General features: G+C 41.0%; 1 protein-coding gene across 2 annotated transcripts in view; it reads left to right on the top strand.

Moving 5' to 3' along the window:
* Fbxl17 (F-box and leucine rich repeat protein 17) overlaps nucleotides 1–18246 on the top strand; it is a 426380-nt gene that overhangs the window by 22785 nt on the left and 385349 nt on the right. For both annotated transcript variants that reach the window (XM_031368580.1, XM_031368581.1), the window contains exon 4: nucleotides 9833–9964. In XM_031368580.1, the coding sequence (XP_031224440.1) occupies nucleotides 9833–9964 (132 nt within the window). The remainder of the gene's footprint in view (nucleotides 1–9832; nucleotides 9965–18246) is intronic.

Raw genomic sequence — 18246 nt, 5'->3', positions numbered from 1 at the left:
GGAGTTGTGTGTAAGGAGGGAGTTGTGTGTGTAAGGAGGGAGTTGTGTGTAAGGAGGGAGTTGTGTGTAAGGAGGGAGTTGTGTGTATAAGGAGGGAGTTGTGTGTAAGGAGGGAGTTTTGTGTATAAGGAGGGAGTTGTGTGTAAGGAGGGAGTTGTGTGTGTACGGTTTTTTTTTTGCTTTTAAACTTCTGGTGTTTATGGAAATCTCTTTTGAAATCCCAGCTGCCAAAGCAGTAAGTCCTAGGGAAATATCTCAAGTCAGCACACTATAATAATTTACCTAACTTATTTACTTACTCTTATTTCATGTGTGTATGTGTGTGCCTGAGTGGACATACATGGGTAGCAGAGTTTGTGGAGACCCAAAGACAGTGTCAGGTCCCCTGGACCTGGATTTACAGGTGGCTGTGAGCTGCCAGGTGTGGATGCTAAGACCTGAAGCCTCTTCAGCTGCAGCTGCCGACCCTAACCACTGAGCCATCTCTGAAGCCCTTTAACAGCCAGGGTTAGACTCAAGTCAAAGACATGCAAGGAGAAACATACGGCACACTAGAGGATTTTAAATGGATAGAAGCCCTTTTTTTGAGGAAACCTAAGCAATGGACTTCTGAGAGCAACATTTAAAATCAGGTTTTTTTAAAAAGCATACTCCAAAAGCAGAAAAAAAAAATCATTCACAAATAACTAAGGGAAAGAAAAGTTGGGCATAAATAGTAATAAGTAACTGGAAGAATACTCATCTTTATGAACATGTGGAGTTTTCTTGTAAGTAGATCGCCTTTTAAAAAACTTAAAGGTCATGAAATAATACAAAGTAGTTTCCCCGACCACGATGGAATGAACCTGGAAACCAATAGAGAACGTCGTAAAATGCTCAGATAATGGACATTGAAACAACAGTCCACTCATAGTGACAGCGGAATTGAGACGGCACCTTAGATGAGTAAGGAAACTACCACAGAGCTTCAGAAGGCTTGCCATCCTAAGAGGGTCACCTGGGCTAGAGCTTGCGGGTAACCGTGTGCACCTGGAGGCACTTATGAGTGAAGACCAAGCTTAACCCCAAGGCTGGCAGCAATAATCAGTCACAAAACCAAGAAAAGAAGACGATTGAAAAAGCAAAAACCCTCGCTCTCCCACTCATTCTGCGTCGTTCTCCTGCACGTGGCTCATACTCTTCCGTCTTCTTCCTAACTTTAACTCTTCTGTTTGAAGTTGTACAGACTTTAGCTCTCTTCAAATTTGATTTTGTTCACTTAATTATATATTTTTAAGGATCTCTATGTGCTTTTATTTTGTTTGTTTGTTTGGTTTTTCGAGACAGGGTTTCTCTGTATAGCCCCGGCTGTCCTGGAACTCACTCTGTAGACCAGGCTGGTCTCGAACTCAGAAATCAGCCTGCCTCTGCCTCCCAAGTGCTGGGATTAAAGGCGTGTGCCACTACCGCCAAGCTCTCTATGTCTTTTTATAGCTCACTTCTGTTTAGCACTTGATAATATTCCATCATCACTACATACGGTGTAGTTCTCCCCCATTCAACTACCACAGGATAGCTTAGCTTCCACCTGATTGAGGTAATTCTGAGCGATGTTGTTTAGATGTTGTTTTCCAGCATCTTTGGATAATAGCAAGGGGCTGCATGGTTGGCTCACAGGGCAAGTCTTCAGCTCTCATAGTGAACTCATGTTTTTCCTTATTATGTTTTTTTTTTTTTTTTTTTTTTTTTTGCCTCAGATATTTTGACAGTTTGTTGTAAGCATGCAATAAGGACTGCTGTGTCTTTTTGGAATCTTGACTCTTATTACTTAATTCTTCCTTTTGTCTCCTGTATTTTTAAATAAACAAGTGTATTTATTTAAAGCCACAAACTTTGCTTGAAGTGTGCTGTTCAGTGAGTGTAACTTCTGCTACCCTTGGAAGGTTAGTGTGAGCGCTGAGTGCCTGAGCCATTTGCTCTCTGTCTACATTTATTTGTAATGGATTTCTTGTAGCGTGTGGCTGGATGCCTGTGCTTAGCTCTGTTCTGTCTCTGCCTTTCACTGGGTGCTCTCTTGTCACCCAGATGTAGACATTTTACTCTGTTCTCTTGCATAGCTTATGAGAGGTTAGATATGTCCTCACAGTTTCCCCGTAGGTGGGGTCTTTATCATCTGCCTTCCCACACGATTTTATCTCGTCTTTGGTAACACCCTGTGGTATCATTTGAGCGTCTCAGCTTGGCGTTTGGTGTGGAACATTAATTTGGGGAACGTTTAGGCTCCAGTACCTCACACGCCGGCCGGCTTCCCTCCCTTCAAATGGCATCCCGCACGACCTTTTCAGTTCCATGCTGCTCCTGCAGCAGGCTGGTAGATCCTGGCCATTGCATCACTCCTCTCCAGTTTCTTCTGTTTGCTTTCTTTTTTGGAACTGACTTGTTTCATAAAATTAAACCCCCATATTCCACTCAGCTCCCTGCAGTCTGCTAATGAGCCTGTCCAAGACTTTCTACATTTCTGTTATGTGTATTGTTATTTCTAGCTTTGACTAACTTTTAGAGTTTCTAGCTCTCATGTATTCTTCTGTTCTTGTATGTCACCTGTATTTTCCATTAAAGCCCTCACTATATTACACAAAACAAACAAACAAAATGTCCTGGTTCAGTAATTCAGCATTGCAGCTCTGTCTGACTCTAGTTCTAATGGTTAGGGATTCTCTGTGACCTGTCTATCTAGTCATCTATGCCTTTAATATACTTTGTGGATCGTATATCTCGATAAGAGGTACTTGTGGAAACTAGTCTTCCTTGGAGTGTGGGAAGGACTGTGTGGCCGAGGGAGTCTTCTCTGTCCTGTGATGAGGCCTTTTAACAGTTTGGTGAGTGTTCCCCTGGAGTGTTAGAGTCTACGGAAACTTCTACTTACTCTTCTACCTTAGGTGGTATAGGATGAGCACAGGAGACACAATGGAGAGGTGGATCCTAAGGAGAGGAACTTTCTAGGGTCAGGGAGCAGGGAGGGGTTAGGCTCTGGTGAATAGTTGCTCCTGAGGAGGAACTCTGTCAACAACAGAATGTAGCTGGGCACATGGCACACAGCTTTAATCCCAGCACTTGGATCTCTGAGTTCTAGGTCAGCCAGGGTCACTAGAAGAGACTCTGTCTTAACAGAATAAAATGAAACAAAACAACCCAGAATTTTCTGGTGTATTTCAGAATACTTTCTCTCTTCCATCATTAGAATGTGGAAGTAATTTTTTCTCTGGTACAATCTGTGGAGACCGGAACTTCTGTCAGGGCCTTCTAGCCGCACCTTCCTGTGGGCTCCATTCTCAGACTGTCCATCCTGAGCCCATAGCAATTTGTTGATTTCCATTCAGGTTTTCCTATTTCCTGCTGCTTCTGCCAGGAGGTTTCTGTCCTGGTCAAATGTGATTACCTGTAGCAGTCTGTCCTGCCTGCTCATGTCCCTGATGGAGGAGAAGAGTCCTGCTGTCTCAGTTTGCTCGGCTCTTCATGCTGTTAGGACGCAGAGGACCTGAGGAAGCAGAAACTGCCTCATTAATAGAGAGACGATACTCGGCTAATCGACTTTGTCTCTCGTACTCCTAATCCTACGCTCATTACGCTGGGTCAGGAAAGCCTGAAGTGCTCCCCACATCTTCTACTGCGGGGTTTAGATGAAACCTTAGTTAAGGAGTGTGCTGCTTAACTTTATGTCAAGTTGACACAAGCTGTAGTCAGAGAGGATTCATCTTATTTGAGAAAATGCCTCCAGAAGATCTGACTGTAAGTAGATATGTCCATAGGACATATTCTTAATTAGTAATCAGTGGGTGAGGGTCCAGCCCATTGTAGATGGGGACACCCTTAGCTGGTGGTCCTGAGTTTTAAAAGAAAGCAGGCTGGGCAAGCCATGATGAATCAGTCAAGCCAGTAAGCAGCACGCCTTCATGTTCAGCTCCTTCTCAGTGTTTCTGCCCTGTTTGTTCCTGTCCCACTTCCTTTGATGATGGACTGAGGGGGAAGGTTAAGCTGAATGAAATCCCTTCCTCCCCAGGTGGCCTTGGTCATGGTGGTTTATTACAGCAGGAACAGTGACCAAGACAGGGCCATATCTTATTTTGAAGGTACCGCTTTCTGTGTGTGTGTCTCAACTAGATGGTAGGCATCTAATCAAGCTCTCTTCTCCACTTGGCAGGGTCAGAGCCCCAGTGTCTCCAGCAACCTCTTCCTTGATGGAGAATCTTGTGTTTAGAAGACATGTATGTCCTGTCTGTGGCTTGGGACTCAGGGCAAGCGCATAGAGAAACATACAAGGCTTGATTGATGCTCTTTGAGTGTTTTTCTGTTGGGCCATGGACAGATCTTTTTGCAACATGGAGGGGTTTGAAAGACAACAACAAAATATACTGATTTGACGCTGCCTTGAGAGTCTAGAACTTGGAATATTTATGGATAAAATAATGGCAGTTCAGTCAAGATTGATCTATTTCATGGGGTATGTTGTCTAAAACAGTGGCAGTGACTGTTGTGACAGTAACTGACGGTCACTCCTTAGGGAGTGAGTCATAATAGCCAGCCTGTTTCCTGAGACTCTCGAATCACTAGCTTGGAATGAGATAATGAAAGGGTCTATGGCAGTTGTGCACTTGGTCCTCTCCTGTGCCATGATGTCATTTCCTTGCTGATAAATGGACCAGTATCACTTGTGTTAGCATTCCGTGCAGTCAGCCTAAATCACTGGCCGTAGCCTGAAGCTTCACCAGTGTGGCATCACACAGTGATCTAAGACTCCACCAAGGCCCAGTCACTCCTTAGATGTAAGCCGCTCCACTTGGCTTTCCTATGCAGTGATGGTCCAAGTTCCAGGGGGTCTGTCCTTTGTTGCCCAGAAACTAAATAGAGTAAGAATAAAACAGAGTGCTAGAATAAAATACACCAAATTTAGCAGAGACTTTAAGCATAGGACATTGCTTCTATGAGAGAGCTAAGTGGGCTTGTTAATACGACTCTGGCGGCTGGCCATCTGACTTAGTCATAGCTGGATAAGTAGGTCGGCAGAGTAGTCCCAGTCAGCGGAGTCAAAGCTGGTTGCTTCTTGGGAACTGTTCATTCCTCAGAGACGGGAGTGTAGAGATGGGATGAGCATGTCTCCTTTGTTAGATAGTGATCCGGGTCCCCACTGGTGAGCATGTCTCCTTTGTTAGATAGAGAATGATCCGGGTCCCCACTGGTGAGCATGTCTCCTTTGTTAGATAGAGAGCGATCCGGGTCCCCACTGGTGAGCATGTCTCCTTTGTTAGATAGAGAGTGATCCGGGTCCCCACTAGGAGTTGGATGCCTGGACTTCCTCCAGAAGGGAAGTGTTTTCTCTCCCTTGCTTCTTTGCTTTTTGTACTTAATCCCCAGAGGATGAGAATTCAGCCCTCTTGCCCATCTTTCTCTGGCTCTCACCCTTTCCCCCTGTGACTGAATTCTGTTGTGCCTCTTGTTAGATGAGTATTATTTTTTTATGTTGTATAATTATGTACTGCATTCTTCTGTATAATGTTTTGCTCTGGTTGGGATTAGTGCCTTTCTTCTACCCTCTTTAGTCAGCTTTTATATTTAGCACTAGCGAAGCTCACAGATTTCTCCTGTGGCAGGAGTGCACCGATGTGTAGCCACTGAATGGAATTGCCTTCTTAAACTTAGCTAGTGTATTCAGAAGACCTTGAGCTCGACTTGTCCTGCTAAGGGTTGGCTGTTGTAGCAGTATGTCATCTTAATACGACTTCAGCATGATCCATTAGTTCTTCCATCTTGATATTGGCTTAGATTTCTTATTACTTGGTTGTTCTGTCTTCTTGCTTTGATATAGTCTCAGGATTTATAGAATATGCTTTAATAGCATCCTTACTAAAAGTACATGGGAGATAAATTGTTTTTGAGAACTTAAGTATCTGAAAAGCCAAAACACCACCACCACCACCACCACCCAAACCTCTATTTCTACCCCCAGGTTTAACTAAAGTCTTGAGTGCAGATTTCTGTTCTATAGACACCATCATTCAGGGTTTGATGGCATTGCTCTGCAGCTTTCTAAGAAAGTTAAGAAGTTTGAGGCCTTCTTAGCCCACTCCTTTGTATGAACCTAATTTTTACTGGAAGCCTGGAGACTGTCATAGCTAGGGTTGTCAAGTGGTATGATGATCTGTTTTGATCATTGTGCTAGACATATGGATGAACCCTTTCAGTTTGGAACATTTAATGGCTTTTTAAAAGTTCATTGAGTGCTATACGTGAAGTGAACACTAACCTCACCAACATGCTTCTGTTCCTAGAGACAGAATCCAAACCCTGTGCTCTCTCCCAGACCCCAGCCCATGGAGAGTTCCTCTAGCCAGAGAATGCCAGTGTTTTACCACTGTGGACCAGGAGCAAGATCTGTGTAGAAAGTAATGGAGAGGTTGTTTGAGGGTTAAAGTAGTACTTAGCAGACTGAAAAGTCCCATTTTTTAATCTTCTTTCAGGCATATTTGAGCCAATTCAGAGTTCTAAGTATTGGTTTCGATTCAGCTTTCTTAGGTATAAGTTCTAGAAATGTACCTCCTTTTTTGATGAATTAAATTGGATTTGATAGCTGATATTAATGAGCATGACAAATAACGATGGAAGTATTATATATATGTATACCTATACATGTGTGTATTTATAATATTTGCAGTAACAGTAATTTCTCAGATTACATTTAGATGTTTAGCTACTCTACTGTATTGGATTTATTGTCACTGTGGCTCTGGCTTGTATTGTGAAGGAGAGACTAAAGCTTAGGTAGATGAATTCATGTTCTTGTTTTCCTGGGCTACTCTTCTAAGCATGGACTTAGTTTTGAAATCTGGAATTAACTATGACATAGAACTAAGTAAGCAGCAGTCATGGCTTCCTGGGTCTGTCAGGTTTAAAGAGGCCATTTCTGGCTAGGACTGGGGGTGAGCGGTAGGGTGTGGCTCATGGCTTCCTGGGTCCGTCAGGTTTAAAGAGGCCTTTTCTGGCTAGGGCTGTGGGTGAGCGGTAGGGTGCGGGTGTAGTACACACACAGCCCGGGATGAGATCTTCAACGCTGAGGAAAAATGTCTTAGAGAGTTCTGCCTGCACGACATTGATTACTATTTTATTCATTCAAAGATACTTAAGTACAAGCAAGGACAAGGCCTAAAGCCACATACTATCTCCATAGCATCAGAAAAGGACTTGACTGTTCAGTGTGTCCTCATGATGAGAGTCCTGGAGAAATTAGGGACAGTAGGAACATACCATAGAACAATAAAGGCTGTAGCCAACAGTCCTGTAGCAACCACAACACTAAATGGTGAAAAACAAGATTCCCTGAAACCTGCGATGAGAAGTTCTGCTCTTGCCAGTCTTCTTCACTCTAGTTTAACTAGAGCAGTAACATGTAAATCGTGAGATGGGTAAAAAACAAGGGAGAAAGACGTCAGATTATCTTTACTTATAGACAGCTTGACTCCATACTTGAAGGGCCCCATAGACTCTGCCAGAAAACTCTAATACACATCTTTTCATTTCAGTAAAGAATGCAAAATCAACATACAAAAGTTAGTGACTTGTTTCTATGTCGGTAACAAACTGCCTAGGGACAAACCTTACTAAGGAAGTGAAAGAGTTTTACAGTAAAAATTGGAAGACACTGGAAAAAGAAATCAAAGAAGACACCAGACAATGGTAGGATCTTCCTAGATAGGCAATATTAAGTTATAAAAATGGCTGTATTATCAAAATTAGTATACAGGTTTAATACGTGCTCTATCAAAATTCCAATGGCAGTCTTTATTGAAGTAGAAAATACAATCCAAAAATAAAATCATGGATAAAATAAAATAAAAACATAAAACCAGTAATAGCCAAAGAATTCATAAGAAGAAAGAACACAGTTGGAGGTGTTTTAATGCTTCATCTCAAAATTCTACTACCTAGCTATAGTGTCACGACGACAAAGTACTTTCAGAAAAACAAGGTATGTAGATCAGTGGGTCGGAGTGGAGGAGCCTGACATAAACCCACAGGGTTCTAACCACCTAACGTTTGACCCAAGTGTCAAACACGTAGAGCGTGTGGGGACTATTCGACAGAAGAGTGACATCAGGAGCCCTATCTTTCACAGTGCACGAAAAATTGAAACTGGATCAAAAAACTTAATGTGAAAATGGAAACAGGGAACACCCTTAAAGATAAGAGCGGCGCTGGGGATGATCCCAACAGGAAGTTACCCCAAGAATTAGCAAATGGGACTCCACAAATTAACACTGTCCCCGGCATGACCGGGCAGCTTGCAAAGAAGGAGCAAGTCTTTGCCACCTGTACTTTACACAGAGCTAATATCTACAATTTATGAGGGACTGCAAAAAATTAAATACTCGCTAAAAATGGAAAGAAGTGAGCTAAAGAAACCACAGCTCTCAGGAGACACGCAAGTAGCCATTAAGAATTTATGGAAGTCTTCAGCAGCCCTGGCCACTAGGAAAGCAAATGAAAATAACTTCAAGGTTGCATGTTACCTGAATAAGAAAAGCTGTCAACAGAAGTGGTGACAGTAGACCACGGTGAGGACAGTGAGGACGGTGAGGATGGGGGGAAAGCGGAGCCTTGGCCCCTGCTCGTGGGAGTGGAAGCAAGAGGAGCCCTTTTTTTGAAGTGAGTATAGAGGTTTTACAGGGAAATAGAAAGAGATCTGCCATTTGACCTAGCTGTGCCGTTTCTGAGCAGCTACTTCTACGTCTACATCCTCCGACAGAGATACTTGGCTTTCCATGTTTACTGCTGCTTTATTCATTATAGAAGGGATGGAATCTGCCTAGATGTCTGTTAGTAGATGTCAGCTCCGGATATTAAAATATGATACATGCCATGGAATTTTGCTTAGCTGTAAAGAAATATTTTTAGGAATAATACATGGATCTGTAAATTATGCTTCTTAGCAAATTGATCCAGACACAGAAAGATTTCCATCTCATATGTGGATTTCAGCTTTTAATGCACACACACACACACACACACACACACACACACAGATTGGGATGGTAGTGGTAAAGGAGTATGGACAAACATTGAGAAATTCAGAGAGAGAGAGAGAGAGAGAGAGAGAGAGCGAGAGCACATGAGAGAGCAATTTTTCTGAAGAAGACCTGAGGACAAGAGGAGCCACGTGATATGAAAACATACATGAAGCAGCGGACGATGAAGGGACACGCATGGAGAGGAGAATCAACCAAAACAAATTTGTTTGGGAATCACACAGTGAAGCAGTACCATGCGCTGGTTTCAAGTCTCAGTTAATGAAAGGGCAGTCAGAGGGATGAACCTCTCTGCAGTCATTAAAGCCAGTCATCTCCATGTTGCTCTGCATTTCAGTCTCTTTGTATACATGCCTGTTCATCTAAGGAAAGTATGTATGCGTTTTCATATTTCTACTTTTCCGATATTCTAGGTCTCAATGGCTGTGTAATACTGATTTATATGACTATGCTGCTGTTTCTACCATTAGGTACCCCCAACCCCAGTCTACATACACTGTAAAGACTTAAATAAAAGTGTGAACTTAAAACTGTTAAGTCTGTGTACGTTGGTGTTGTGTGGTACAATTGAAACACGTATGTTAGAGGACAGATAGTTTCTAAAATACTGTTTTAAGTTATTAGTCACTTTTGTTACTTTCTGTTAATTTAAAAGTAACTTACAAGTCATTCTTTATCTTTGGTATGGCTTCTTTAAAATACTGCATGAAAATCTCAGTAGAAATATGTTGTCTTTGCTATTTTCTGAGCATTGAGGCGAATCTCTTTGTTTACAGCTGGGCTCAAAATGCAGAGAACTCAAAGACATTCACTTTGGCCAGTGTTACAAGATCTCCGATGAAGGCATGATTGTCATAGCTAAGAGCTGCCTGAAGTTACAGAGGATATACATGCAGGAGAACAAATTAGTAAGTACTTGTTTTCGTCGGTGTTGTTCAGTTCGTTCCTACTGTTTGCTTTCCTTTTACTCTGTTTACAAGTTGTCTCCTGGTTATCAAGTAGCAAATACTACTCATTGAAACGCAGAAGTCTCCCAACTGTTTTATAGTCTGGTCCCATAAGAGAATAGATGCTTGTGTGTGGTGCTGGGTTTTTAAACCTCCATTAATGTATGCTGCTGTGTCTTTAAAGAAATCTGACAGCGAATCTAACTCAGGCATACTGGAATAGATAAGATTTGTTAGCTAAATCTGTCCATTGTTAGAGTCCCCATGGTGCCTCTAGGAATTACAATAATTCTAGGTTAAGAATATTTTAATGCCCCAAAATATGTATATTTACAAATATACTTATTTGTATATTATTTACTTAGAATGGTTAAAAGATAGGATCTAGTAAATGTGGGCAAAGCATCTCTAAGTTTTATATTTGAAGCACATGCATACATGTCTCATGGTGGATTAATGTACTGCTCAATTTTTTTCTTGCTGAGTTATAATCACATAAGGTTCATTGGTTTTTGTTATATCCACAAAGCTGTTTAGTCATCACCATTATCTAATTACATAATGTTTTCTTTATCAGCTCAGACTCTGCTCTTCAGCCATTGCTTCTGCTTTCCCTTCCCTAGCACATGGGAGCTGCTAAGTTATTTCCTGTTTTTTTTTTTTTTTTTTTTTTTTTGTGAGTTAGCCCATTTTATATGTGTTGGTAGAAGTGGAATCACATTGTACTGATCTTTCATGTCTTTTTTAGGTTTACCTATGCTATAGCTTGTATCTAAATGAAACTCAAAGCCATTTTAGTTTTAACTGATAGGGAGAGTATATCAATTACCAGGAAATGTTATCCCTGGGAGGAGCAGGTGGGAGTTTCCAGTGTCGAAAAAATGTATTTATAAAAAAGACTTGCTTTTAAACTTGCGCCTCAAAATGGAGACATTTTTGTTGCCCTTTTCAAGTTTTAAAAATTTTGAAATTAAAGAAGAATTTAGATTATAATGTAACATTTCTCCCTTCCTGTTCCTCTGTCCAAGCCCCCCGTATGCCTTTCCCCACTCTCCCTTAAACTCATAACTTCTTTTCACTAGTCGCTGTTGTATGCATCTGTATTTCTAAGCATATCTTGTTCAGTTTGTATAGTTATTTGAATATGTGTTTTTGGAGCTGACTGCTTGGTATTCAACAACCAGTTTGTGTGCTTGTCCCTGGGGAGGACCCCCTCTCCCTCTCCCAGCCTTCCTCTGTTCTCTGTGTAGAGTTGAGGCCTCCTGGGCTTTCCCCGGGCCAGTTTGGCATGAGTGCTGGTGTTACCATTGTTCAGCCTATCTTTGGGCAGTCACTTTGTAAGACTATGGGTCTAGCTTCTGATGTTACTAGGAGACAGCGAACTCCATGATCCCCTGTCTCTTACAGTCGCCCGCCCCCTCTTCTGCGATGTTCCCTGGGTCTTAGGTGAGGGAGTACTTTGTAGATGTATCTATTGGGACTGGGGTTCACAATTGCCTTTTGATTGGTTGTGTTTTTTCTGTGGTGGTCTTTCTCTATTGCAAAGAGAAGTTTGCTTGACAAGTAGTGAAGACTATACTTACCTGTGGATATAAGGACATGTGTTTATAGATTGTTGTTAGAGATTATGCCGGTTTAATAAATTAGATTTTTTTATGGCTGTAGACTCTCCTCTGATAGCCATGAGTTCACTTGAGTGAATAGTTTGCTCTGTTCTGGTATCCGACATGGTTGGTCTTCCTCTTACTGACCAGGTTTTATACCCAGGAAGGGATCTGTTGTTACCCCCAAGGTGTGTGCCACTACTGCCCCCTTAGGGTTACCCTGCCGTGCTGGCCGTGCTGGCTGTGCTGGCCGTGCTGTGGCTCATGCATCCTCAGTGTGGACAGTTGTTGGCTGCCTCCTTCCTTGGCAGTTCCCGTGGTATTTCAGGCGCCATGAATGTTCATCCACAAGGAGGGCCCATTGGGTTTTGAAATGTAAAAAAACAAAAAACAAAAAACTAAAAACCCCACACACGTATAAACTTCAGTTGTGGAAGGGGTTAAGGTATCACCTCTTGTATTGAGATGACGCTTTCTGAAATTATTTAAAAATTCAAGCACCATGAATTGAAATTAAGTGCTTTTATTGCCACAAAATATGCTTTTATCTCAAACACGCAGTACAGAGTACCTCAAGGTCCTCCTTACAGTTATTGTGAGCATCGTCATTTGAGGGCGCATGAGAGGGTTCTGGATCAGAGAGATTGACATTTTGTTTTTAACTTGCATTGTAACCTTGAAAGTTGCTGAAGGTCATGAAACCTCATGAAGCATCACTTTCTAATGGTGTTATATTGATAGTTGTCTTACAGGTTGTAGTTGAAGATTAAGTCATAATAAATACTCTCAAGTTGCTCAGTGCACACTGATTCATAAGATACACTAGAAGCCTAAGGTTGTTCATATTTTATCACAAATTAATTTATGAAGCTTTGGCACCTCTGGTCCACAACATAAATGAAAGGCAATGCATCCTCTCATGAACATTTGCTAAATTTTAGTAGTATCTTTGTTGGTTTGACTGGCACTTGTGTTCTAAGCCCAGAGACTTCTGAGTATTGCTGTCCCTGTAGGATGTAGCTAATGGCTTTTCAAAGGTGGCGCTGCTCATTTTGGAAGGATATGCTTTATTTTCTTGCTGGTTTTGTCCATGTTGTGTTATATTGAAAATGTGGCATATACTTAAATCCAAAGAGAATCAGATATGGATTTGGTTTTCATTTCATGGGGGATTTAAAGGGTTTCAATAAACCTTAAAGAAAAGCCAACGTAATTTTCATTTAGGTTCTTAGAAGGAAATTCAGAACACGTTGAGCTCTGTTGGACGATTGAATCCCTGATAGCTAACTTTCCATAGGACTTAAACATATTTATGTAATAAATGAAATGTGTAAGTAGTCAACTGTTTTTGCTTTGACAAGTATATTGGTCATTTGGCAATTTTATTAGCTACTAATAGAGATGTTCAAGAAAGAACTCTGTCTTAGAAAAGATACCAGCAGAGTTCGACTTGCACTTTGGCAGTAGTCAGATGAACTCCGTTATTTCTCTCTCATAATAAATTGAATCTTCTCTAAAACACTGTTAGAGCTCCTGCTTGCCTGTGTGGTCGGGAATTACCGCAGTTAATTGGTTTTGTGGCTTCCCGTAGTTGCCAGAGCAGGCATCCTTCATGTTAGGCAGTGGCCTCTAGGTGGCAGCATTGTCTTGGTACATTTCACTGACAGGGCTTTTCTGGCCTGGATGCAGCTATCAAGATGTAATGCTTGCACAGTTTGTGCTGCTGGGAGGCCTCATTTACAATTATTTTCCTTTAGGTGGTATTACTGGGCAGATTTAGGTTTTCTGCCATATGAAATACTAATTGCATGAAGAACACTACAAGTTGAAATTGCCTTTGTATGTGAAGCAATAAGAGAATGTGAATATTCTTATTTGTGGTTCCAGCTTAAGTAGAATAAACTTTAGAATTCGAGAGGGTGACTTTGTTTACCAGAAGCTTTTTGTACATAAAATTATGACTATTTGACATTTATAGTCTCAAATGAGCCATGTTAAGAAACTGAGGACTACGTCATTGTAGACCCTTTATAAAGAGTGAGTTTGTGTTTCTCTCATTTTCAAGTAGGACAGGTGCTTCCATGGATGTGTTTTGCATTTTCTGTAAACCCCATGGAGACTCTCTAACAGGTTTGTGGAATTCAGGTGTAGTGAGGGTCTAGCCTGCCCCACACTTCCATCTTTCTCCTTTCAGTCCCTTTTGTGCAGAATCTGCCATGGAGCTATTTTTAAAGTTATATCTAGCTAGAGCATTGTCTTGGTCCGTTTTCTTCTACTGTAATAGAATACCCATGGCTTAGGAATTTGTCAAAGCAGAGGTTTGTCTGGCACATGGACCTGGAGGCTGGAAGTCCACAAGGCTGTATTGTACAGCTGTAAAGTCTATCACCCCGTGGCTGACAGCAGAAGGGGAAAGAGGAGGGGTGGGGTGGGAGGAAGGAAGGGAGGGAAGGGATACAAAACACCAAAGAGCAGTAGGTCCCTGCGCACCATACCGGGATTGTTAGCATTCTGTTCAACTTTGTTCTGCTCTTTGAAGTAGTAAAGCAAGTCAACTTAAGTACTCACTCTTGCTTCACAGTGCTTCCTCCCATTGTCTCCTTCCAGAGGCAATGCATTGATGGCCTAGGGTTTTAAGAACTATTTCAGTGTGCACATGGATAAGATGGCGTTTGTCTTCATGTAATTTATATCTCTTGTCATATGGCTAAGTATCTGCTCGCACAATATGTGTTTAGTCTGTCCTTGGTGTCCAGCCTAATTGTTGGGGTGTAGCTACAGTGACTGTAATTCATTCTTGTTAGGGACTGGTGGCCTGGCCTGTGTCTGCTACATGAAGGCACTCACATTGTGTGTAGCTTTGAGTTGTCTCAGGCGGTAGTGGGCAGAATCTAGAATCCAAGTGCCAGTCGGCTGTGCGTGTGCAAATGCTTTTGTAGGGATAGCCAAGGGCACTAAGACAGGCTCAGTTCCTGTTTTCTAAGGCCCGGTCACTCCTTAATTGAAATGGCTTGTCTGTGCTTCCTGCTCATGACCTGCCATTTCTCCCGAGGACAAGGAGTATCTAGTCACCTTTTTATCTTTCTCTTTGTAAGTGTAGATATGAAAAGGGATTGAGTAAATATTGGTTTAGTGGTCCATTGGGTCACTTCTGACTTGAACATACTGTTGAATTATATTTCTTTAAATGCGCTGGGAATATACTTTTAAAAATAAGATACGTTTGAACAAGTAAGTAATAGCCTTTTAGTTTAATGATGCCAAATTAATAGTTTCTAGGTTAAAAAAATAAGAAAGTTTTTTAAAAATTGAGCTTCCTCATCTATGATGTGATTTTTGTGCTTGTTCTTCCCAGGTGAGTTGTCAGTGAGGTTAGAGGGGTTTGAATGGCTCAGCACATGTAGCTCTGACCAGAGAGATGGAATGTGCTGACTTGTATATTCTGTTAATAAGTTGGCTTTATTTTGTTAAAATACTATTTGTAAGAGTAATATAATTAAAAATCGAAATTACTTTACAGAATAATCTCAATCTAAGAGTAAATTTTTAAGAGTAAAATTTAGTCTTTGTTAGGTCTTCTCGTTCTTTTTAATCTATTGATATCTTTCTCTAAGAGTGTTTTTATGTGCCAGATAACCTGTTAACATAAATGCATTTATTCTATCATTTTAAATGCCTAGGAAAACAAAAAGGAATGTGTACGTTTCTGTTGTATAGAGGGCAGGCAGTCACTTGGATAATATCTCAATAACTTTTCTTGGTAGTGTATTATGTTTTTACTCTGCGGATTTACTTGCCTAATTCTATTTGTTTAGTAATATTGAAATTAGTTTATGAACTCGAGGGACTCATGAGCTGATGACAGGGAAGCGCAGGGGAGTTTAGCTTGGTGTTAGAGGCCCGATGCAGACACTCGGTGTGGAAAGTGCAGGGTGATCAGCTGAGGACAGGGCACTGCAAACATGATTTTTATATTCTTTTTCTAAAGTGTGTGTGTGTGTGTGTGTGTGCGTGTGTGTGTGTGCGTGTGTGTGTGTGTGTGTGTGTGCGTGTGTCAGATTTTAGCTGTCTCCCTTGAGTTTGTAATTTTCAGTTAATGAGGTGACTTGTAGTTGGTGGAGGTCCTCCACTTGTATCTCTTCTTGCTTCTTTACGTGTAATTTAAAATTTTTTATGTTCTTAGGTTTGCATATTTTAAGAAATTAGAAATATGTGAGCAAATCAAATTATCTCTCCGCTCCAGGAGTGAAAGTGCTGTCTTGGCTTTGTGCTGGAGTGCTGGCACCGGGAGATAGTGTGTTAAGATAAAGAATCACATCATTAGGCTCGGCAAATAGAAATTTATAAGGCTGGGTGCCAGAGGGATGCTGGGAGTCCATTAAGCCTGTCATTTATGAGGACTTGTTTCCCTCAACCACCTTCCAGCCTGCCAGTCAGCAAATGAGATGTAGTATTTGGATCTGGGGGGAAGTTTTGGCTAATGTTTTTCTTTATTCCCAGTAATGAGGTGCTAAGGTTTGTAGGTTATGTGAGACTTAATTTCATTATTATTTTAGTGATTAGGCCTAAAGACAGAAGAATTGGAGGGTTAGCTGCCTCTTCTCTTTCTGCCCCGCATCCTTTCCCCTTTCCTTTTAATTTACCTCTCTGAACATAGTTTACAAACTATGTTTTAATTTGTTTTACAGATTCGTAGTTTACAGTTTTTGCATTGTTTTACTATCATTATTTAAAAGAAGTACCACTGTGACCGCCCCATGACACTTGGGCTTTTGACATACCTGGTTTTCTGCCAGAAGCGGCATAGGCTAAGCTCCTGCCTAACCTTGTGTGGGCAGTGTTCTTGCTTCTGCTTCTGGCTCCAGGTGATGCAGATGTACATACTCGTGGTGTGCAGGTTGGCTCCGTTGCGCACCCCCTTAAATCTTTGCTATTTAAACTCAAGATTACTTTATTGTAATGAATTTACAAATAAAATCACTGTACATCTAGGTTTAGGCAACCATTCAAACAAACACTTGCTCAGTCCTAGTCTTTACAATATTGAAATGTAACCACTATATTCTGCACAGTTAGAATAGTCATTCTGGAGTCATGGATGTCTACAGTCTGTGAAGTGTAGGTTTAACTGAAGTGTGTAAACATCCTGTCAATTTCATTTTATGGACATACTTGCCACAAACAAGGAATAAAGACCCCAGCAGAGTTGAGAGGAGAAAAATAATTAGTTTTCTATCTTCTCTTATGATTTATATGTTCTTTCGTCTACATTCTGCCCGTCACCATCATCATCCAGTATTACCCTGTTTATTCTCCTTAATATGTATCATATTATACCCATAATTATAGCTGTTTATATGTATCTATATCTCCCAGGCTAAGATCTGCATACAAAGGGAACATGTGATTTTTTTTCCTTTTGAGATTGGGGTAACTTTACTTAATACTGTTGTTTGTATTTATTCTCCTTAATACATATTATGTTAAACCCATAATTACAGCTGTCTACATTTATGCATGTTTAACATTATAGGGTAAGACCAGCGTATGAAGGGCACCTGAGATCTTTTTTTCTTTCTGAGATTAGGTGACCTCATTAATATTATAGATTATAATGACATTCGCTTTCTGCAAATTTCCTGGTTTCCTTTTCCTTGAGAGTTGAATAATACTGCCTTTTATGTATTGTCAGATTGTCATTATTCATTCAGCCTTCTAGGTTGTTTCCATTTCCTTTCTGTAGTGAATAAAGCACCAGTAAACCTAGATGTGCATGTCTCTGAACAGAATAGTTGCAAACCAAATTCAGGAACACGTTAAGAATGTGACACTAACGTTATGACTAAATGGGCTTCATCGTGGAGGGGCAAGATTGGGTCAGTCTATGTAAACTTCCACAAAGCCACCAGGTTGATTCTGAGAAGCAAGCATCTGACAGAGTTCAGCCTTTGTAATAAAACAGGTGTTAGGAGTAATAGATGGAACAGAGCTTCAATAATAATGATGGTAGGTAACAAAGGCTGCTTACAAACCCGCAGCTATCGTTACAGTAGAGCTGTGCTGTAGCCTCTCCTCAGACGTCAGGAGTGAGACCAGGAGGCCCACTCCTCCCTCTTCCTCAGCACAGTGCTCGGAGTATCACCTCCACAGACGGGGAGCATAGGGAGAACAAGCCATACTGTTAGTATTTGCAGATAACAGGGATTTGTATTTAAGACATCTTAAAAGAACTTGCTAAAAATTCTTAGATCCAGCCAACACTTACATAAAGTTGGAGGGTATAGAATTAATGGAAAAGTGTAGTATCTTTCATTTATACCAACAGTGTGCTCTTAGAGAAAGAAATTGGGAAAACTATCTCTTTTATAATAGCATAAAAACAACAACAGACCCAAAGAATAAACTACCACCAACACATCTAGGAACACTCTCAGCCATAGAAGAGAAAGACGTCTGTAATGAAAATTTGAGATGAGAGACTGCTCTAGAGAATGGAAAGACCTTCTGTTGTTCCTAGATTGGCAGAATTAATAGTGTGAAAATAGCCATGGCACCAAAATTATTTACATATTTAATGGAATACATATGTCTTAGCCAGGGTTTTGTTGATATGATGAAACATCATGACCAAAGCAACTT

The sequence above is a fragment of the Mastomys coucha genome, unplaced genomic scaffold (genome assembly GCF_008632895.1).
Source record: "Mastomys coucha isolate ucsf_1 unplaced genomic scaffold, UCSF_Mcou_1 pScaffold14, whole genome shotgun sequence".
NCBI lineage: Eukaryota > Metazoa > Chordata > Mammalia > Rodentia > Muridae > Mastomys > Mastomys coucha.
This window is presented reverse-complemented; position numbering and strand designations above follow the sequence as displayed.